Raw genomic sequence first — 22,447 nt, 5'->3', positions numbered from 1 at the left:
AAAATAAAAGCATTCTGTACAAATGAAAGGAAGAAGCGCATTTATACTGTGATTATATTTCCTGTGATATATTCTGCCAGTGTGGAGACAGAAAGTTTTACTAGTAGTCGATCTTTAGAAAACAACTTTATAAAGAGGTGCAATTAAGCTTGTGGCCTTCCTCAGCGTTATCAAGAAACACATAATTTATTCTACTCACATGGATGTTCATATGTGCTACAACAGGGTAAATATTACTCTCCATTTATCATTTTCCTGTCTATTATGGTCCATAACTGTATGCGACGTGTGAAAAAAATAGGCGAGATCGCCAATCTCAAAATTCTCTGCACCTCAGCCGAGCGGATCATCTGAAAGCTCTGCCTTGTTAACATGCAAACTGAAAATCCAGGCGTGTCCCGGTCGCCATGCTCCTGTTCAGGTAATTGAGGGATTTACAGCAATGCCAGTAAAGATATTAATATTTGACAGTAACAGTAACGTGATTATTAAGTTAGGAAGTGTTACAGAAGGATATGATGTGTTCTCATTGTGAATCCTTGGTACAACTAAAACTGGACTTTGAAACCACATGTAAACAAGCTAGTCTGACAGAAATCATCCCTAGTGGAAATTCTTAAAGTTGGACTAACATGAAACCAGGTGGTAGGTCAGTTTTCTCTTGAATGGATCAACCTCAATAGAATCGACTGGACAAGGAGTTCTGCACATGCTCCACAGTCTTCTCACCAGGTTTGACCGGAACACAACCAGTATCAATGCTAAAGCACTGCAGAAGTCGTGCCGTCATCTGCCTTTGGATATTACCATAAGCTGGAGGAAAAGCATGCATCACAAAAACTGCGAGCTGCTCGCTAACCTGCCGACAATCCAACCCATCAACAATCACAAAGCATGCTTAGACATGCTTGGAGGTAAGAGAAAACCTTTTAATACTGACAATATATTTGGTTCCGGTAATGTCACTCAACAACAGAGTTATTAAACTACAAAGTCACTAAAGTAAAAATGTTAGTAGCAGGGGCATACAGTAATGCTGTTATTTCTATTCACAAACATTAGCTTACTAGATTTACATCAGCTGTAATGTGACATTAATGCTGGTCTAATCAGGCAGATTTTAATGTGTATTTCACATCATTATCTTGTTTTGTAGAACAAGCACTTTGTTAAAGTGTCCTGGAAGGACAGCTAGCATTAGCTTTACATCATTAGCATCAGATACTGGTAATATATTGAAAGATGTTGGCCTATGAAACAAACTCGTAGAATAAAAACCTGAGAGGCAAGTCCAAAAGTTTAAGCTCACAGTGTGATTTACACATTGCTGTTGTCCATTCCAGGTCTCAAAGTAGCTTTTCTCAAGCTCTGCCAGAATCTGGGGATCTGGGTGTCGTCATCAGGCCACTCCAGGTATGTTTTAGAGTTCATGACTTTCCGGAGCTTACAGAACTTTTTGGGGATGCTGTCTTTGTCAATGGGCTCTAACAGAATCAGCACAACCGAGTCATCATTATGATTGAACATTCTGAAATGAGTGTAATCCAGCTCGTACTTGCACCACTCGCTCCTGACAAAATGCTGTGAGAGGACAAACAGAGTTCTGTGACTCCTCTCTATGGCGTCCATGATGTTGTCCACAATCCAGCCTCCAGGTAAGAAGTCTCTCTTGTGAAGGCAGAGCCGGAGACGAGGCTCCACCTGCTCCAGCTCAGGGACCAGGTGTGCCTCCACCCAGCCAGAGTCCATTTCGCTGTACGACACAAAGGCGTCAAACTCAAGCTCTCCCTTCTTTAACTTGGGCTTCCTCTTAGCTCTCAGCCAGGTCCAGGTCATCTTTAGATACCACAAAACATTGAATTTATGACACAAACCTACAATGAGCAAAATCACTCCAAGGATGAACAAGCAGAGTAAAGAAAAAGCCAAGGCTGTGTGACACTCGAACACAGACAAGCTCACATCTCCTACGCTTCTCCCTCTTTCTCCATCAGGGGAGTCGCAGATGTACGACTTGAACTCATCTCTGATTGAGACCTGATGATGGACCACTTCACTCTTCATGAACGCCACAAAGTCACATGAACAAATGTATGTGTTGGTACTTGCCTCTAAACTTGTCAGATTGCTGTAAGCATTTAGAATATTTCTGCTAAATGTCTGCATGTCGTTATTTTGAATGGAGAGCATTGCGAGACCAGGGTAGAAACCACCATCTGGTAAACTTCTTAGCTTGTTTCCAGAGATGTACAACTCTTTAAGAAATGGCAGACTGATGTTGAAAATAATCAAAGCATTGTCTGATAGATCGAGAATGCGTAAACTCTGTGGCAAACATGCTGTCACTTTTGTTAAAAGAGAGGAAGAAAGGTTCAAAACCTGAAGACTGGGTGGCCAGTAACAAGTCTCAGGCATGCTATGAAATGCATTTCCACTCATATCGAGATGCTCAAGCTTTTTCAGTCTGGTAAAGATCCTGCTGTTGATCACCCGCAAGCTATTCCAGCTGATTTTGAAGGTTCGCAGATTTATTAAAGCACCCCTTCCATCACACAACATTTTGCTAAGAGCCAGATCAGGTATATAATTTTCACTGAGGTCCAAATACTCCAGATGTGAGAAAAGGACCGAAGATATACAAGGTATAACAAACAATTTGGAGTTGACCACTGACAGCCTGCGAACGACCATCAGCACAGGTGCCAAGAATGTTAGGACTGGGAAATTCCAATAATCAGGGACATCAACATTTTTGAAAACAGCCTCCTCCAAGTGGTCAAATTTGAGGTCATTCATGATCTGCCCATGAGTCAAGAAGAGTCCTAGATCTTCAAAAGAAATTTTAGTTATACTGGAGCCTGACAGTCGATTAATAATGGCCAAACAAGCTGCAGTCGTCATGTTTATGTTTTTAAAAATAAGTCTTCTTGTTCCACCGTCTGCGACCACATCAAACGGGAACATTTGATCTGATCTGAAGAACTGGGTGTTGCTGAATGTCAGGGTTGTGTTTGCATGAACAACGTCAGTTAAAATGTTTCTTACAAGCTCTGGATTCATCTGAAAAAGATCACCTGGACTGAGTGTAACACGCTCGATTGGCCCAGTTTGTTTTAAACTTCCTCCTGCGTAGCCTTTCAGATTCACACCATCAATGATAACTTCTTCAAGATGACTGAGGCCAGAAAAGTCCACATTTCTGACATAAAGAAAGTCAGGTCCTCCAAAATAAAGGATCCTCAATCTCTTCAGTGGCTGGAAAAGACCACCTTGACCCAGTGTTTTATATTTATTGCCCAAAAGGTTCAAATGCTGAAGAGAATACAGCTTCTCAAACCATCCAGGAGACAATGTCTCCAGTCTGTTGAAGGACAAGTCCAGTTTCTCTAAATTAGTCAGTTCTGCAAATGCTTGCTCCTCAATCGTGTTGATTTGGTTGTTGTTCATGAGCAAAGATATTAAACTGGCATGTGCACTAAAGTCGTTCTTCCCTATGGTTGTCAGCATGTTGAATGACAGGTCGAGTTCAGTGACGAGCTTTAGAGGGGTTACAGGGACTTTTTCAAGGTTTTGTTTTGAGCACTTGCAGGATGTTTGGTCACATGTGTAACACTGCGGTCTGGAGAGACAGAGGCTTCCATGTATCAGCAGGAAAAACACGAGACAGGTGTGGAGTGTCATCTTGAGTCCCTAGAAAAGCAAAACAAGGCAAGATCATTTGAGCACTGTTCTTACAGAAAGCAATTCAAAATACTCAACAGGGTTAAAAACAAATCATGTATAACATGAAGAGTATCTAAGGTCAAAGCACACAGAGCAAGAAGGACAATAATATGACACATTGAAATAAAAAATAGAGAAATACACAGAAAATTTCTAAGTTGCTGAACATCCTCCGTAGTTCTACTTAATCCATCATCAAGAAACTGAAGTAATATAGCACATGTGGAAATCGCCAAGATGCAGCTTTCTCACAAACTGAGTGGCGGTGAGAGGACACTAGTGAGAGAGTCAAGACCAAGACACCTACGACTACTCTGAAGGATTTACAAGCTTCAGCTGCTAAAATGGGAAAAACTGTGTAGAACACCTGTTGCTTTGGTTTTTACCCAGTCCAAGCTTTATGGGAAAGTGGTGAAGAGAAAACCACTGTTGAAGGAAACGTATCTTAAATCTCAGCTAGAGTTTAAAAGGCATGTTGGAAACTCTGTGGTCAAGTAGAAGAATGTTCTTTGGTCTGATGAGACCAAAATGATGCCTTTTTGGTCATCAGACAAGACACTATGATTGCAGGCACAAAACACTGCACATCACTACTAACACAGCCTCCAAAGATTATAGTAAAAGTTACACCGAAATGGTTAAAGACAACAAGGTGAATGCTCTGGATTGGCCATGTAAAAGCCCAGACCTCAGTCCAATAGAGAATTTAAAGCTGGACTTGGAAAAGGCTGTTCATGCCCTGTGCAACCTAATAGAGCTTGAGCAGTTTCACAATGAAAATGGAGTAAAATTGCAGTTTGTAGTTGTGTAAGCTTGACTGAAACCTATCCATATAGACTCGGTGCTGTGATTGCAGTCAAAGGTGCATCTACTAAATACTGACTTAGTGGGGGCTGAAAATTCATGCAATCCCTTATTTTAAACCAGATATTTATATTTCATTGACATTACTTCATAGAAATTTTTATTCACTTCGCCATTAAAGATTTTTTTTGTATTTTGTTTTTCGTGTCTATATGTCAGTTGTGATTGACTAACAACCAGTCTATGTTGTACCCTGCCCTTCAACCAATAATAGCTGGGATTGGCTCCAGCCTTCCTCGATCCTGAACACAATCAACAGTGTAGAAATGGATGGACATTGGTGAATATTCAAAACAGGTGTTGGAGGGTGAGCAGAGGTGTCAAGTAATGAAGTACAAATACTTAGTTACCTTACTTAAGTAGAAATTTTGGGTATCTATACTTACTGGAGTAATTATTTTTCAGCCGACTTTTTACTTCTACTCCTAACATTTTCATGCAATTATCTGTACTTGCTACCTGACATTTTAAAAATAGCCTCATTGCTCCTATTTTATTTCAGCTTGTTTTCATTCTGGCTTGTCATTGTAAAAGAAAAAAAACCCCCAAAAAACCAAAACACAAATAAAATCCCTAAAACCTATCCAGATAAATCGCGCCATCTGGATAGAGTAAATTTCATTGTGGTTGGATGACAAGTATAAACACAATACCATTCTGACACCCTATTGGGATCCATCGCACCTGCTCACATGACACAAATCCCGTCACACTCCAGCAAGGAAATGGCAGACATATGTAACTTAGTACGAAGATGTCTGTGGAAGAGACTCAAGAGGACTCGAGTGAAATGTCCCAACCAAGCACCATCGAGGACGTTGGTAGCCATGAAGACCAGTACTTATAGGCAACTAGTCATCATATCTTCTGCTCCATAAAACACATGTTAATGCTCAGTAGTACACATATATGGTCCTTCAATGTATTTGCATTGTACTAAAATGTGTTAATTTTCAATGGGCATAAATGTGGCTGAAACAGGTGCATCCCAAATTTTTCAACTTTAACATTTTGATTTAACATTATAGTCATAATGCTTTTTGGGGAGGTGGGGTAGTGCACTATGGTAGAATGGAATGCAATGGAATGGAATGGTAGAATGCAATGGAAAGTATAATAGAATGGAACGGTAGAATGGAATGGAAAGTATAATGGAATAGAATGGTACAATAGAATGGAAAGTATAATGAAATGGAATGGTAGAATAGAATGGAATGGAAAGTAAAATGGAATCGAATGGTAGAATGGAATTGTAGAATAGAATTGGCCCCTGTGGTGCAGCCTAAGCTTTTGTCCTTAATGGCATTTTTTCCCCCTTATATTGCTTTTACTTTTATACTTTAAGTAGTTTTGAAACTACTTTTATACATTTACTTGGGTAAAAAGCTTGAGTTGATACTTCAACTTCTACCAAAGTCTTTTTAAACCCTAGTATCTATACTTCTACCTGAGTAATGAATGTGAATACTTTTGACACCTCTGAGGGTGAGCCTGGTTAGTATAAATAGCAACTGAATGGAGGTGGGAGCTTCAGTCTCAGCTGGAATCTATAGGGTTACCAGACAGAAAGAAAATATACAATTTAGACAAACAGAGCACAGTTGACTTTTTCCCCCCAAAAAATCATCATCATCCATCCACCCATCTATTCATCTCAGTTGTTGTATTTGGTGTGCTGTAGCACTCTGGTGTGGCTTGAGGAAATTCTTAGTGTGTACATTTGTAAAACCACACGTTGCTATACAAAAGTTTAAGATTAGGGCTGCATGATATCGTATCTGTGTCAACATAAACTGTGTAGACATTTATAAAACAAGCACAGCAAATACTTAAATATAAATATAGTTCAGACCTTAAACTGCTAAAAAATCTGATGTAAGTCTGTAGGTCCAGATTAAAACTCAACAAACTTATTCATACACACAACGGTTGTTTACAGCAAATGCATTGGTTGAAAATAGCAGCAGAAATGCTCCTATATGCTGATACTGATGATTAATACATGAAAATGGGACACACATATGTAGTCTTGAGCAAAAAATGTCTACAAACCTCTAAATAATTTTCCGTTTTCAAAATGTCAGTTACGTTGAACACCTGAGGTATTATATCAATGCAGCATGTAAGCATAATTTACCATTAAAATCAAGGTTGAAATAATCAGCCTATAAGTCCACCAGCAGCCAGCTCTGCGCTACATTAAGTATGAGAAGGGACTAAATTACAATGAAAAATAAACACTAAAAAAATATACCTTATTGAATCCTGTGTCTTCAAAGTAAACTCTTGTGTGTCCGTCTGTAGCAGTTGTAGCACGACAAAGATTGATGAAGTGATGCATATATATTTAGGAACCGTCTCTGCCATTTAAATTACTTGCTTATTAAGCATTAAGAAGCTGACTGTTAAAAATAAAAACAAGAAGAGGAGCTCTGGGATTACCCGAAACAACAGTTGCGCAATTATAATTTTTTTTTTTTTATTTGTTTCATCCAGTTCTGTAGGGTGCAGATGGACCCAAAGTCAGGAAATCTCTTTAGCATGTACCATGAACAGAGTAACACCTTTTCTATTTTAGTCCCTATGATGGGAATAAAAGGTCTGAATCAGCAAAATACAGTGCCTTTAACACGTATACATCCCCTTGGATTTGTTTTTTAAGATTTATTTTTGGGCATTTTTGTGCCTTTATTTGATAGATGAAGACAGTGGATAGAGTCGGAAACAGGGACGAGACCGAGGGAGAGACATGAAGTAGAGGGCCTCTGACCGGATTTGAACCCAGGCGTGCCTCTAACCACTAGGCCACATGCCACCCCCCCTTAGGAAGTTTTATATAATTGTGTAAATCGATCATGGTCAATTTAATTTGGCTTATTTGACAACAGAAAAAAACTCTTTGATTTAAAAATGAAAACAGATTTCTACAGAGTAATGTAAATTAAATAAAAATATGTAAGGTAAAATAAGTGATTGCATGAATATTTATTCCATTTAAAGTGACTGACTGAGGTCAAGCCAATTGGTGCTAGTAATCTCACAGTTAGTGAAATGGGGATCAACTTAGTCAGTGAATGTGACTGAAGTGATTGTAGTATAAAGACACCTGTGTCTGGAAGACCCACTCACTGGTTAATCAGGCTCGCTCTGAGACATCCAGATTGTTCCAAACAGGCTGGACAGGAGGGAGAGCCTCCAGGTCCCAGAGAAGTATGGCTGTGCAGGATGAGAAAGAAATGATATGAGATTTCAAACATGGTTCTGAAATATTATAGATTGTTTGTGTCTTTTCTAAAGCTAAATAAAGAAGCTGCATCCTAGCATCATATTCCCATGGTATTTTCAGACCTTACCTGCTGTGCTCTGTTACAACTTGGCTGTCTGCTCCCTGCAGAGATGACAAGTGATGACCTGGCTATCGCTTCAGTTCTTTCCTTTCAGCTTATATAAAATCAACTTTGGAAAAGTTTGTCCTAAACAAAACTGCATCCTCTTTTCTGTATCTATCAAAACGCCTTGTAACGTGCCATATGCTTCAAGCTTGGGTGCTTTGAGTCTCCCCTTATCCCTCCGATCCCTGGAATAAATTCCGTCAGTTCCTACATATCACTTAAAGAAAAAAAAAAAAATGCATTCAATACCAACAGAAAGGACATTGGCCCATTTACTCAATGTCATCTGCACCTTACCGGGCACATTTTTTTGAGGGGCACCTCTAGATTTCTGTGAATAACTGACAGACCTGTCACAAGGCCAAATTTCTTTTGCCTTGTCTAATTTTGTGTTTCAAAGGTGATGATACAATGTGTTTTTACATAGAGTTAAAATCCAGTCTGCCACAGACATTCCTCATCTCACTGTTGTCTAAAGATACCAGCTGGGTGAGTCTTTCCCCTGAATTTAACAGGAAAAACTAAAGAATATCAATGAGACCATCAGTGCAAGAAAGAAGAAGCAGAAGTCCAAATGTAAGTATGATAAAAAAAATAACTTTATAATGACTCTCCTCACTCTTTCACTTCTGCTCTGATATTTACAGCAGAAAATGCCATTTTAAACGTGGATAACTTCCTTTGACAGCAACACCAGCCTCAGTGAAGAAGCTACCAGTGTCTTTAATGTGTGTGCATGTGTTTTTGAAGTTACTGAAATTCAAATGAAATAAACATTAAACTGGTTATCACAGGTGTTCAGGGGGATGCAGCGGACTCAGTGGAGGAGGTAGCAAAGGCAGGTTTCATAGAAGCAAGCGGCTCTCTGTCCATCTTTGAAATTTGAGTTTCTTTACTCTGAAGTCAGTGACAAAAAAAAAAACTATTGTCTGCAAAATTGTTCGTCTTTGCCTCTCAATTCTTTTTGCATCATTGTGTTTACAGTATTAAACAGTACAGTGTAACACTGAACTCACCTGATTGGTCAGTGAGTTCCATCTACTGTTACTCTGAATTGTTTGTTTTAGTTGGTTCGGCCTATAATGTATCAAAAATTTAACAATGTTCGTTGTTCTTTTCAGGTTAAACAAAAAAATCTATAAATTTTTTCCATCACCAGGGCACTGATGGCCTAGAGGTTAGGCTGCACCCCCATGAACATGGGTGGCCTGGGTTCAAGTCTGGTCTTTGGCCCCTTTTGTAAGTTTCTCCCCCAATCTCTCCTCCCTGTTTCCAACTCTATCCACTGCTCTCCTGTCTGACCGGCATAAAAACCCCAAGAATCTTTAAAAATCAAACAAATTGTCTGTCTCCAGATTTTGATGAGTTCAGTGATGAGTTAGATTTAAACAGGCGTCTGAGCAGTCCCATAGTTTATTAGTGTGAACACTCACCTTGCTGCCCACACAGGCTGCTGTGTCCCAGGCTGAGGGCGATTCCTGAGGCTGTTACTCACTCCAGCTGGTCTGACTGCAGTGAACAATCTGACCCTCCTGACTGGGATAACCGCTCGGAAAAGTTCCAGTGCCTGCAAGATAAGTGCAGAAATGCTTTACTTTAACCCAGAAAAACACTAATAAGTAAAGTTCCATTCCTAACTGGGTTAAATCAAATTTTTATTGATCAGAATCAGGAAGGCTTCAAAAATGCTGGGAAATATGGGTAGACCTCAGTCCCTAGATCGTACCGATGTAGTTGTTCTTCTCACAGTAGGTGTATGGACTGTTGCAGTGGCTGTTGGCACTACTCCAAGTAAACCTGCAGGAAACAAAGACATATTTGATGCAACAGCTTCAGAAAGTGACTAGTTACACTACTAGTTAAATTACTTTTGCATTACTCCTTGTCATCTGAGATCCTCTTTAACTTAATTGCTAACAAAAAATACAATGCTTAATGTTAAATATTACCATAATAGTGTAATATAATGTAATGGTACTATTTGATGCAGTAAAAGGCGTAAGGATATGTGAGTGATGTTAACAAAAGAAGTTATGTAACAAGATGGGTCTTAGTGTGTGCTCCACTAAAAATTATTCGGCAGTTGAGTACATCTGTCATATTACGTTAAGTTAATAAACTAGGGGTGTGATGAGATCTTGAGCCACAAGATCTTGCGAGATGAAAATGTCACAAGATGTCTCGTCGAGGTGAAAATCATCTTGTGAGATCAATATCGCCCAGACACCAGGAGCAGCAGCTCTCCTGACAAAAACCAATTCCTAATTGGAAGTCATAAAAGATCACTGGTCTGCCAGCTAAATGAAGTAAAGGAGCTGATCTGTGGCTCGTTCAGAGCCTTGCTCCATCCCCCACCCCCTCCTCCGCGTGCACTACTCGGGGCTGTGCATTATCTGCCAATGCATAACAAGTTATCATAACAGTGTGAAATGATTAAATGCTGCTGCTGGAAACCTGTGCAGTCTCTGTGAGTTTGTGTATGCGCCCAGACTCGCTCATAGTGCTGGTATTTGTGACTTTGTAATTTTGATTCAGTCGCTTCTTCGTCATTTCTCCTTCTCTTCTCACTGTCTGTCAGTCACAAATCCATCAGCTGTTGGCTGTGCGTATCATCAATCAGAAACTTAACATGAGTAGCGCAACGGGCTGTTGTATACTGCAGGAGTAGCCTTAGCAAGACAAACTCTGTTTGAGTGCCATAAGAGTCCACCGTTAGCTCCAAAAAGCAAAGTTCTAGCTCTAGTTAAATGGTCCTTGTAAGTCTGACAGCAGACAGAGCAGAGACACACACTCACTCACCAACGCACACACATTAACACACACCCTCATCTGTGCGTCGTGTCCAACACTGTCAAAGGTCATATAGGAAAAAAGACCAAAAAAAAAAAAAGATAAAATAATCTATTTCTCTAAATTACTGTAAAAAAACAAACGTGTTACTGACAGAAATATTTCTTTTGAGTGTTTTAAATATGGATGTACCTTTAGAGGTTGAGAAATAGTTCGGCTTTACTGATGCAGCTCTTTATATTTCAGTCTGTTTTAAATTGTTTTTAAATTCCATTAAAAATGATCTAAATGCTTTATTATTGTAGCAATGAGTACATAGTGTAGTAAAATAAAGATGTGCTAGACTATTAAAATGAAAGGTCTGATTGAAGAGCATTAAAATGTACAGTTTGAGTCAGTGAGACAAGACAAACTGTGTGTGAGCATTGATAGCCTATTTTGTACAAGAGGAGTTTAAACATCTCTGAATAGACCTGAATGCTTTGCAATTATGACTTTCAGCCATATAAAGGACATATTTTCCATTCATATATTTTTTTTTCCAAAAATTGAAAAAAGGAAAAAAGTCTAAAATCTCGTCTCGTGAGATAAGTGTCTCCTCACACCCCTATAATTAAGTCGACCAAAGATCATTTTTGCCTGCTGAAATTTCTACATAACACTGCAATTTGCACAAATCATAATTCTAAAGAGGCAGGCTTACCAATGATCTCTCCTTTCTATTTTTTCATAAAAAGGTGACTGCAAAGTTGTCAAAATCACAGAAAAATATGTCAAGTTCAAGGCCTCAGTAGGTAGCTTTCCTCCACCATGTATGCTGCCACAAACCTATGGATCTCATCTTTTTTGGTTACCTGCTGCTGTTGTTGAAATCAGCTGCTTGGTAGATGACTCACTTTGGTCCTGGGGGTCTTTAGCTTTGTGTTGTTGGTGTTAGCAGGTATCTGGAAAGATTTGATGAGGAGTTCACAGCAGTGGATAGTTGTTTCTGGCCTGAGCACAGTTTACACTTCAATTTCTCATTCTTGTAATTTCCTGCAACAAATTCAAAGTAGTGTGCATATCTCCATGCATCTAAAGATTCGAACTGCTCAGTAGGTTCCCTCTCCTTCCTCAAGGGGCTGGAGCTAATGTGTCAGTAACCTGAATCAATGGGTGTAGTGTGAGCACGTATTTGTTTTCTCTGTACTTCTGTTCAGGTAATTGGGGGTTTGCAGTAAGGCCAGCGATGATATTATTATTTGACAGGAACAGTAAGGTGATTACTAAGTTAGCAACAGTAAAGCGTATAACATAGTCATATTGTGAATCCTTGGTACAACTAAAACTGGACTTGGAAAGCGCATGTAAACAAGCTAGTCTTACAGAAATCATGTAGAGTCTAAATTCTTGTAATTGGAATAACATGCAGGTGCGGTTGTTGGTCAGTTTTCTCTTGCATGCATAAACCTTAAAGAACAGACTGGACAAGGCATTCTGCACCTTCTCCACAGTCTACAAAACCATGATTGACCAGAAGATTAACAGTATCAATCCTAAGCATTGCGGAGGTGGAGCTGCTGTCTGCCTTTTGATATTACCATAAGCTGAAGGAAAAGTGTGCATTGCATTTGTTCCTGACATAAAGCATTTAGGACATACAAAGTGGAAAGAGCTCATTTCTCTGTTTTTAGCATTTGACATAAACCCTGTTGGTTGTTCTATAACCTGCTGGCAATCCAACCCATCAACAATCACAAAGAATGTTTAGACATCAATCAATAAATCAATCAACCTTTATTTATATTCAGGAAATCATTGAGGGACACCCTCATTTAAAATGATGTCGAGTCAATTACAGAATAAATTCAGAGAATACAAAACAATAGAAACAGAGTGAGACTGAAAAAAGGGCATTAAAATCATCAGACTGGTGATGATGAAATGACAATAAGGGTTACACTTACATAAAACAATTACAGAGCTAAGATTGAAGGTTTAAAATAACATTTCTAAAAAGCCCAAAAGGTAAAACCTCAGTAATCTTGAGCAGCTGCTGTAGCCTGTTCCACGAGTCAGGAGCTGAATAGGAAAAGGCAGTCTTTCCCAGTTCAGACCTGACTCGTGGAACATGCAAAAGCAGCTGTCCAGAGGAACATGTGTCGCATTGATTGCTAAAAGAGAGATGGAGAAGCTCAGTAAGTAAGATGGTAATGGTAGACATGCTTGAAGATGAGAGAAAACCTTTTAATACTGAAAAAATGTGATATTCTGGTAATGTTAATCAACTACAGAGTGATAAAACTACAAACTAATTCAAGAACAAATGTTAGTTGCAGTAGCATACAGTAATGCTGTTATTTCTATTCACAAACTCACATTAATTCATAGTAATGCTCGAAGGACAGCTAGCGTGAGCTTTACACCATTAGCATTAGATACTAGTAATATATTGAAAGATGCTGGCCTATGAAACAAACTCGTAGAATAAAAACCTGAGAGGCAAATCCAAAAGTTTAAGCTCACAGTGTGATTTACACATTGCTGTTGTCCATTCCAGGTCTCAAAGTAGCTTTTCTCAAGCTCTGCCAGAATCTGGGGATCTGGGTGTCGTCATCAGGCCACTCCAGGTATGTTTTAGAGTGCATGACCTTCCGGAGCTTACAGAACTTTTTGGGGATGCTGTCTTTGTCAATGGGCTCCAACAGAATCAGTACAACCGAGTCATCGTTATGATTGAACATTCTGAAATGAGTGTAATCCAGCTCGTACTTGCACCACTCACTCCTGACAAAATGCTGAGAGAGGACAAACAGAGTTCTGTGACTCCTCTCTATGGCATCCATGATGTTGTCCAGGATCCAGCCTCCAGGTAAGAAGTCTCTCTTGTGAAGGCAGAGCCGGAGACGAGGCTCCACCTGCTCCAGCTCAGGGACCAGGTGTGCCTCCACCCAGCCAGAGTCCATTTCGCTGTACGACACAAAGGCGTCAAACTCAAGCTCTCCCTTCTTTAACTTGGGCTTCCTCTTAGCTCTCAGCCAGTTCCAGGTCATCTTTAGATACCACAAAACATTGAATTTGTTACAGAAACCTACAATGAGCAAAATCACTCCAAGGATGAACAAGCAGAGTAAAGAAAAAGCCAAGGCTGTGTGACACTCGAACACAGACAAGCTCACATCTCCTACGCTTCTCCCTCTTTCTCCATCAGGGGAGTCGCAGATGTACGACTTGAACTCATCTTTGATTGAGACCTGATGATGGACCACTTCACTCTTCATGAACACCACAAAGTCACATGAACAAACGTATGTGCTGGTACTTGCCTCTAAACTTGTCAGATTGCTGTAAGCATTTAGAATATTTCTGCTAAATGTCTGCAGGTCGTTATTTTGAATGGAAAGCATTACAAGACCAGGGTAGAAACCACCATCTGGTAAACTTCTTAGCTTGTTTCCAGAGATGTACAACTCTTTAAGAAACTGCAGTTTGACACTGAAAACAGTCAACGCATTGTCTGATAGATCGAGAATGCGTAAACTCTGTGGCAAACATGCTGTCACTTTTGTTAAATGAGAGGAAGAAAGGTTCAAAACCTGAAGACTGGGTGGCCAGTAACAAGTCTCAGGCATGCTATGAAATGCATTTCCACTTATATCAAGATGTTCAAGCTTTTCCAGTCCCATGAAGATCCTGCTGTTGATCACCCGTAAGCTATTCCAGCCGATTTTGAAGGTTTGCAGACTCCCTAGAACACCTTTACCATCACACATCAAGTTACTAAGAGCCATATCAGTTAAATAGTTTTCACTGATGTCCAAATACTCCAAATGTGAGAAAGAGACAGAGGATTGACAAGGTATTGCGTACAATTTGGAGTTGACCACAGTCACCCTTTGAACAACCATCAGTATAGGTGCCAGAAATATCAGGGCTGGGAACCTGTAGAATTGTGGGATAATGACATTCTTTAGAACTACCTCCTCCAAATACAAAAAGTCAAGGTCCAAAGATGGAATCATAAAATACATGGAGAGTCTTACATCTTCCAAAGTAAGTTTAATTATATTGGAGCCTGACAGTCGATAAACAAGGGCGTAACAAGCTGCACCTGACATGTTCACATTCTTAAAATGAAGATTTCTTGTTCCACCGTCTGTGACCACATTAAACAGGACCATTTCAGGGACAGTGGAAAACCTGGTGTTGCTGAATGTCAGGGTTGTGTTTGCATGAACAACATCTGTCAAAATGGTTCTGACAAGTACTGGATTTTTTCGAAATTGAAGACCTAGACTGAGTGTAACACGCTCGATTGGCCCAGTTTGACTTAAACTTCCTCCTGCATAGCCCTTCAAATTCACACCATCAATAATAACTTCTTCAAGATGACTGAGGCCAGAAAAGTCCACCGTTCTGACATACAGAAAGTCAGGTCCTCCAAAATAAAGGATCCTCAATCTCTTCAGTGGCTGGAAAAGACCACCTTGACCCAGTGTTTTATATGTATTGCCCAAAAGGTTCAAATGCTGAAGAGAAAACAGCTTCTCAAACCATCCAGGAGACAACATCTCCAGTCTGTTGAAGGACAAGTCCAGTTTCTCTAAAATAGTCAGTTCTGCAAATGCTTGCTCCTCAATCGTGTTGATTTGGTTGTTGTTCATGAGCAAAGATATTAAACTGGCATGTGCATCAAAGTTGTTCTTCTCTATGGTTGTCAGCATGTTGAATGACAGGTCGAGTTCAGTGACGAGCTTTAGAGGGGTTACAGGGACTTTTTCAAAGTTTTGTCTTGAGCACTTGCAGGTTGTTTGGTCACATGTGTAACACTGCGGTCTGGCGAGAGAGAGGCTTCCATGTATCAGCAGGAAAAACATGAGACAGGTGTGGAGTGTCATCTTGAGTTCCTAGAAAAGCAAGACAAAGCAAGATCATTTGAGTAATGTTCTTACAGAAAGAAATACAAAATGCTCAACAGGGTTAAAAAGAAGTCATTTATAACATGAGCATTCAAAGGCACGCTACAAGAGCAAAAAGGACAACAAATATGACATATATATATATATATATATATATAAAATGGAGAGACATACACATAATTACCATAAGTAAAAATAAGTACATATGTATACTATATATATATATATATATATATATATATATATATATAGCTCACAGTCTGCTCTGTCTGTGGTCTTTACAAAAGTTATGTCAATTGAATGAAAATATGTAAGGTAAAATAAGCCTTTATTCCATTTAAACTGACTGACATTTTTCAACACAGGTTCAGCCAGTTAGTGCTAGTGGTCTCACATTTAGTGAAACAGGGATCACCTGAGTGGAGTGAAATGGTTTAAAAAACAACAAACTGAATGTTCTGGAGTGGCCATGGTCTTCGCAAAGCCAGACCTCAATCCAAGAGAGAATGTGTGGCTCAGAGATGCACGAAAGTCATTTTTTGCAAGTCCAAGTCAAGTCTCAAGTCTTTGGTCACGAGTCCAAGTCAAGTCTCAAGTCTTTGGTCACGAGTCCAAGTCAAGTTACAAGTCTCCGATGGTTGTAATGAGCGTTCTATGATTTGTCTCTGACGTCCAGTCTGCTTAGACCAGTGGTTTTCAAACTTTTTTTGCCCAAGGCACACCTAAGGTTAAGCCAAAATCTCAAGGCACACCAAATTTAAATCGACACAAAACAGACTTTTTAAATAATGTTACCATCAAGGTAGCCTATAAGGGGAGATTAAGGGGAGAGCTTTCTGGGGCCCAGCAAACTGGGGGATTATGGAGATGGCAAAAGTGGGCAAAAGGTGGCAAAAATGGGTTAAAAGTGATGACAAAACATGGCAAAATTGGGCAAAAAGTGGCTAAACAAAGTCAGAAATGGGCAAAAATTGGCCAAAACTTGTTTAAAGTGTCAAAATTGTGGCAAAGATGGGTTAAAATTGGCCTAAAAGGATTAACTGTGTGAAAAGGTGGTAACAATGGGATAAAAGTGATAGGAAAAAAAGGCAAAAGTGGGCAAAAAAGCAGTCAAAGGCAAAAGTGGGCAAAAAGTGGCAAAAACTGTGGCATAAATAGATCACAAGTGGCAGAAAAGTGGCAAATAGTGTTAAAGTTACTACAAGATGGTAAAAGGGGTTAAAAGTGATGGGAGAAAATGGCAAAAAATGGCCAAACAATAGCAACATTGTGCGAAAAGTGGCAAAAAGGTAGCAAAAACGGTGTAAATGTGGCAAAAAATTGGTCAAAAGTAGTAATAAGTAGTGGCAAAAAAGCAGTCAAAAGAAGTGGCAAAAATGGGTTGAATTTTTTTTAACTTGGTTAAAAATTGCACAAATTCATAACTTTAACACAAATTTCAACCCAATAATAGCTTGCCATGCTTTTCAGCTCTAGATGAGGTAACTGTTAGCCAGGATGCTAGCACCAAAACTACTGATCTAACACACACACACACACTGATATCATTAATAAATCCCAACTGGGGATGTCCCATTCTCAGGGGCTTTTCAGGGGTCCAGCCAGATCTGTGGACAGGCCTGGTTACAGTTCTTGCCATAAAGTTGTAGTAATAACATATGGTACAAATTCCCACAGCACACCTAGACTTGCCTTAAGGCACACTAGTGTGCCTTGGCACACCATTTGAGAACCACTGGCTTAGACCACTGCATCATTCTAAGGAATCTAAATCCTGTACTGTGTTATCACCATCACTAGGGTGGGGTATTGTCTGTGGCTGGCTCGCCGTGGTGTGTGCATGTGTACACTTATATATGAACAGGGCTTGACATGAACTTTTTTTCACACCAGGCAGCCACTGTGACTAATGGTTACTAGCCACTCAGTGTTTCCACTAGCCACAGTTCTGTTGTTGGAATGTATTTTCTATATATCATATGTACCTCTGCTATAAGATGAAACATATGCTCTCTCTTATTCCCTCATCAACATGATCAGTTTAAGCTCTCCTCTTAATAAAGCTCATCTCTGTGTCACACTTGACTGATAGAGACAGACACTGAGACACTGGAGATTAAATGTTCTTGTTATATGTCAGATATATTTCTTTAATGGTAGTAATTTTATACTAACACAAAAACACTGTTAATGAACTGTTTATTCTGAAAAAAAAAAAAAAACAACAACAACAACAAAAAAACTCAATCAGCATTTCTAATTCTCATTCATACAGATCTTCAACAGAGTATACTATTTATCCATTCTCCTTAAGAAACTTCCATCATTATTTATGGTGTACATTTTTTTATATGGGTAAAATCAAGCTAAATTTGACTTTATTCAGCTGAAATCTCCTGAGCTCCTTAGTTACTCATTTATCAGCCTCGTATATATCGGTCTCTGTTTCTCGCTGCCTCCATGAACCGTATTTACAGTTTTAATCTTCCTATTGTCTTTTATGTCCGTTCATTATCAATAAGCGACAAAGCAGAGATTCTAACAGTAATTTGTTCCCCACAAACATATGATATTAAGGGAATTATTAACCAAATATTTTAACATTGCGTACATCTATGGCTCACGAGGGTGACACAGAGAGTCCAAGTCCCAGACTTGAGTCCCCATCTCTGGTGTGGCTGGACTAAAAAAGGGATGTTCACACCCAATCCATGTGCGACCTGACAGAGTTTGAGTTTTGCAACTAAGAATGAAGTAAAATTGCAGTTTCTAGTCGCACAAGCCTGATTGAGCCTAAGGATGGGACTGATCCGATTCAATATTGGTATCAGGTCTGATATGAACATAATTAATAGATCGGGTATCTGCCTGACGGCGCTGATCCAAATCATCCTACAGTTTCCGGTAGACCATGAACGCACTGCAGTCTAACACGAGACAGTCTGTGTGTAACTGAACTAGTATCAGTTGGGGATGTTCTTAGCGGTATAATTACCTAGTAGATTAAACGTAAATCTATATTTAGAATAGTCAAAACTAGTCTAAAGACGAAAGAACACAAAAAGAGTGGATGTGACGTTAGCCTGATAACGGGCAGCGCTAGTATTGAAAGCTAGTGCTGCCCGCCTTCGTTCCTTTTTGCAGATTAATATTGTGCTTTGATATTTGGCCTCTTTTCACTTCGGGTAAGTAGTCATACATGAGCTTAACCCTTGACAGCCCACATACCACTTTATTTCCATTTACTACTTTGGAAAACTGTCATACCCCGGTCTTCCTACTATACGCTAACAGGTTAGCCGTAAGCCACCGCCGTCCTTCTTATTGTTTACATCCTGTGAAGGGTCAGAGAGGAAGGCTGCGGCCATTAACTGATGCTACGGTGGTCTCTAGTGGCGGGAGGTTCATTAAAGAGCATTATAGACGGGGATTTATAACTTATACTCAATTGTTTTTTTGGATAATGTTTGGATAATGAAACAATGATATTTTTTAGCAGTTCAAATAAATTTGTTTGGAATACATTTAAATTCAATTCATTTTTCTTTTATTTACTTTTTTTTTTTTTTTTTTTTTTTGCTTTTTAATAAGAGGAGCTGGGTGGTTTACTACAGCCTCATGTATCCTCACACATTATACCAACAACAATAATTGTAAAAAAAAGAAAAAAAAAAAATATATATATATATATATATATATATATATATATATATATGAATCAGTATCCGTATCGGCACATATTTATCGGAATCGGATCAGAACTGAAAAAAAGTGGATCGGTGCATCCCTAATTGAGCCCTATACACACAGACAAATTGCTGCCAGAGGGGCATCTACTAAATAATGACTTGGTGGGGGGTGAATATTCATGCAGTCACTTATTTTACATTACATAGTTTTATTCAATTGGCATTACTTCATAGAAATCTTTATTCATTTTGGCATTAAATAGGTCTTTTGCTTCTTTTGAAAAGAAGCCAAATTATATTGACCATAATTCATCTATAAAATCAAAGGGTAAACATCCAAGAGGGTAAAAACATTTTAAAGCCACTGTACATGTTGATATGTTTTAGGTTAACTGGTGATTCTAAATCCACCTTGAGTTTAAGCGTGGCTGCGTGTTTGTCTCTCTATGTCAGTTCTGTGATTGACTAACAACCAGTCTAAGCTGTACCCTGCTCTCCAACCAATAATAGCAGGGATTGGCTCCAGCCTTCCTCGACCCTGAACATAATCGACAGTGTAGAAATGGATTGACATTAGTGAATACTCTAAACAGGTGTTGGAAGGTGAGCCTGGTTAGTACAAGCAGCAACTAAATGGAGGTGGGAGCTTCAGTCTCAGCTAGGATTTTTGGGTTACCAGACAAATAACAAATCCAGAAAAACAGAGCAAAGTTGACTTTTTCACAAAAACACATCTGATCATCAATCCATCCATCTATTCATCTCAGTTGTATTTAGTGTGCTGTAGCACTCTGGTGTGTTTTGGGGTAATTCTTAGTGTGTATATTTATAAAACCACACATTGCTGTACAAGACTTTTGGATTATGGGTGCTCAATATTGTATTTGTGTCAACATAAATTATGCAGACATTTATAAAATGACCCAGGTCAATACTTATATATATATATATAAATGCAGGTCAGACCTTAAACTAACCTAAACCTAAACCTAAAGAGCTGATGAAGGTCTGCAGGCAGGTCCAGATTAAAACTCAACAAACTTATTCGTACACACAATGGTTATTTACAGCAAATGCACTGGTTGAAAATAGCAGCAGAAATGTTCATATCTGCCCATACTGACAATTACCTTTTAAAACTAATATCTGCAGATACTGAAATCAATCCTACTGAGTTAAGAACCTGTAGCACATGTTAGAGGCTATTTTGCATGGATATGATTATAGTGTCTTGAGCAAAAAGTGTCACCAAATCTCTAATATAATTTTCTGTTCCTAAAATGTCAGATATGTTGAACACCAGCATGTAAGCATAATTAACCATTAAAATCGAAGTTGAAATAATCAGCCTATTATTCTAAAAGCAGCTAGCTTCACGCTATATTAAGTATGAGAAGGGACTAAATAACAATGAAAAAAATAAATACCAAAAAAAAACAAAAAAAAAAAACAAAAAACCATACCTTATTGAATCTTGTGTCTTCAAGGTAAACTCTCGTGTGTCCGTCTGTGGCAGTTGTAGCACGACAAAGATTGAGGAAGTGATGCATATATATTTAGGAACCGTCTCTTCCATTTAAATTACTTGCTTATTAAGCATTAAGAAGTTGACTGTTAAAAATAAAAATGAGAGGAGGAGCTCTGGGATTACCCCAAACAACAGTTGCGCAATTATTAGTTGTTTTTTTTTTTGTTTCATCCAGTTCTGTAGGATGCAGATGGAACCAAAATCAGGAAATCTCTTAAGCATTTACCATCAACAGAGTAATGCCTTTTCTATTTTAGTCCCTATGATGGAAATAAAAGGTTTGAATCAGCAAAATACAGTGCCTTTAAAAAGTATACACCCCCTTGGATACTTAACCCTTTCATTGATTTTGTAAATCAATCATGGTCAATTTAATTTGGCTTTATTGACAAAAAAACACTCTCTTTAGTGTCTAAGTGAAAACAGATATCAAAATTATAATTCAATAAAATTTTGTAATATGAACTAAGTGACTGCATAAATATTCAGCTCCCTCAAGTCATTATTTAGTAGATGCACCTTTGGCTGCAATCACAGCAGTGTCTGTGTGGATAGGACTCAATCAGGCTTGCACCTGTAGACACTGCTGTGTTACTCCACTCTTTGTTAGGTTGCTATAGGAATCGTGTGGAAACAGTCCTTATCTAGTCCAGCCACAAATTCTCTATTGGATTGTGGTCTGGGCTTTGACATGGCCACTTCAGAACATTCTCCTTGTTGTCTAGAACCATTTCTGTGCAGCTTTCCCTATATACTCCAGGTCATTGTCGTGCTGGAAAATAAATCTTCCAAGCTGTAGTTCTCTTGCAGATTGAATAAGATTGTCGTCCAGGATTATACTACATTTTTGACACATCACTTCCCTCTACCTTCACAAGCCTTCCAGGGGGAGCTGCCGAGAAGCATCCCCACAGCATGATGCTGCCACCACCATGCTTCACAATGGGGGCAGTGTGTTCATTGTGATGGGCAGTGTTTGATATCTACCAAACATAGCGTCTTGTCTGATTGCCAAAATGCACCAATTTGTTCTCATCATACCAAAGAACTTCCTTCCACTCGACCATGGAATCTCCCACATGCCTTTTGGTGAATTCTAGTCCAGATTTAATCCGAGTTTTCTTCAACAGTGGCTTTTTCTTTGTATCTCTCCCATAAAGCTTTGACTGGTGAAGGACCCTGGCAATGGTTGTATGCAGAGATTCTCTCATCTTAGCTGCTGAAGCTTGTAACTCCTTCAGAGTAGTCATAGGTGTCTTGGTGTCCTCTCTCACTTGTCTTTTTTTCACAGTCACTCTTTTTGTGAGGACGGCCTGATCTAAGCAATTTTCCACATATACAATATCCCTTCCATTTCTTGAGTTACTTGGAGTGTTCTTTTTCCTCATGGTGTAATGGTAGCTAGGAATACTAACCGGTGACTGAACCTTCCAGACACGGGTGTTTTTAGTGTTAGAGTTAGTGAAATAGGGATCACCTGAGTGTAGTGAATGTGTCTCAAGTAATTGTAGAATAAAGACACCTGTGTCAGTCACTTTTCATGGAATAAATATTAAAGTAGTC

The 22,447-nt window shown here is 39.0% G+C and overlaps 2 protein-coding genes across 2 annotated transcripts; both read right to left on the bottom strand.

The window, feature by feature from the left end:
• Nucleotides 1-1,317: 1,317 nt before the first annotated feature.
• LOC121507773 (toll-like receptor 2) lies at nucleotides 1,318-3,681 on the bottom strand. The gene is made up of 2 exons (XM_041784113.1): nucleotides 3,081-3,681; nucleotides 1,318-2,828 (listed from the first exon to the last, which is right to left on the bottom strand). Exons 1-2 carry the CDS (start codon nucleotides 3,679-3,681, stop codon nucleotides 1,318-1,320), a joined length of 2,112 nt encoding a protein of 703 aa, XP_041640047.1.
• Nucleotides 3,682-12,621: 8,940 nt separating this feature from the next.
• On the bottom strand, nucleotides 12,622-20,866 carry LOC121507831 (toll-like receptor 2). Its single transcript, XM_041784172.1, has 2 exons — nucleotides 20,820-20,866; nucleotides 12,622-15,655 (listed from the first exon to the last, which is right to left on the bottom strand). Exon 2 carries the CDS (start codon nucleotides 15,644-15,646, stop codon nucleotides 13,283-13,285), a length of 2,364 nt encoding a protein of 787 aa, XP_041640106.1. The 5' UTR covers nucleotides 15,647-15,655; nucleotides 20,820-20,866; the 3' UTR covers nucleotides 12,622-13,282.
• Between the last annotated feature and the right edge of the window lie 1,581 nt (nucleotides 20,867-22,447).

This window comes from Cheilinus undulatus, linkage group 4 (assembly GCF_018320785.1).
Source record: "Cheilinus undulatus linkage group 4, ASM1832078v1, whole genome shotgun sequence".
NCBI lineage: Eukaryota > Metazoa > Chordata > Actinopteri > Labriformes > Labridae > Cheilinus > Cheilinus undulatus.
Note: the sequence above shows the minus strand (reverse complement) of the source record. Positions and strands in the feature narration are given on the sequence as shown.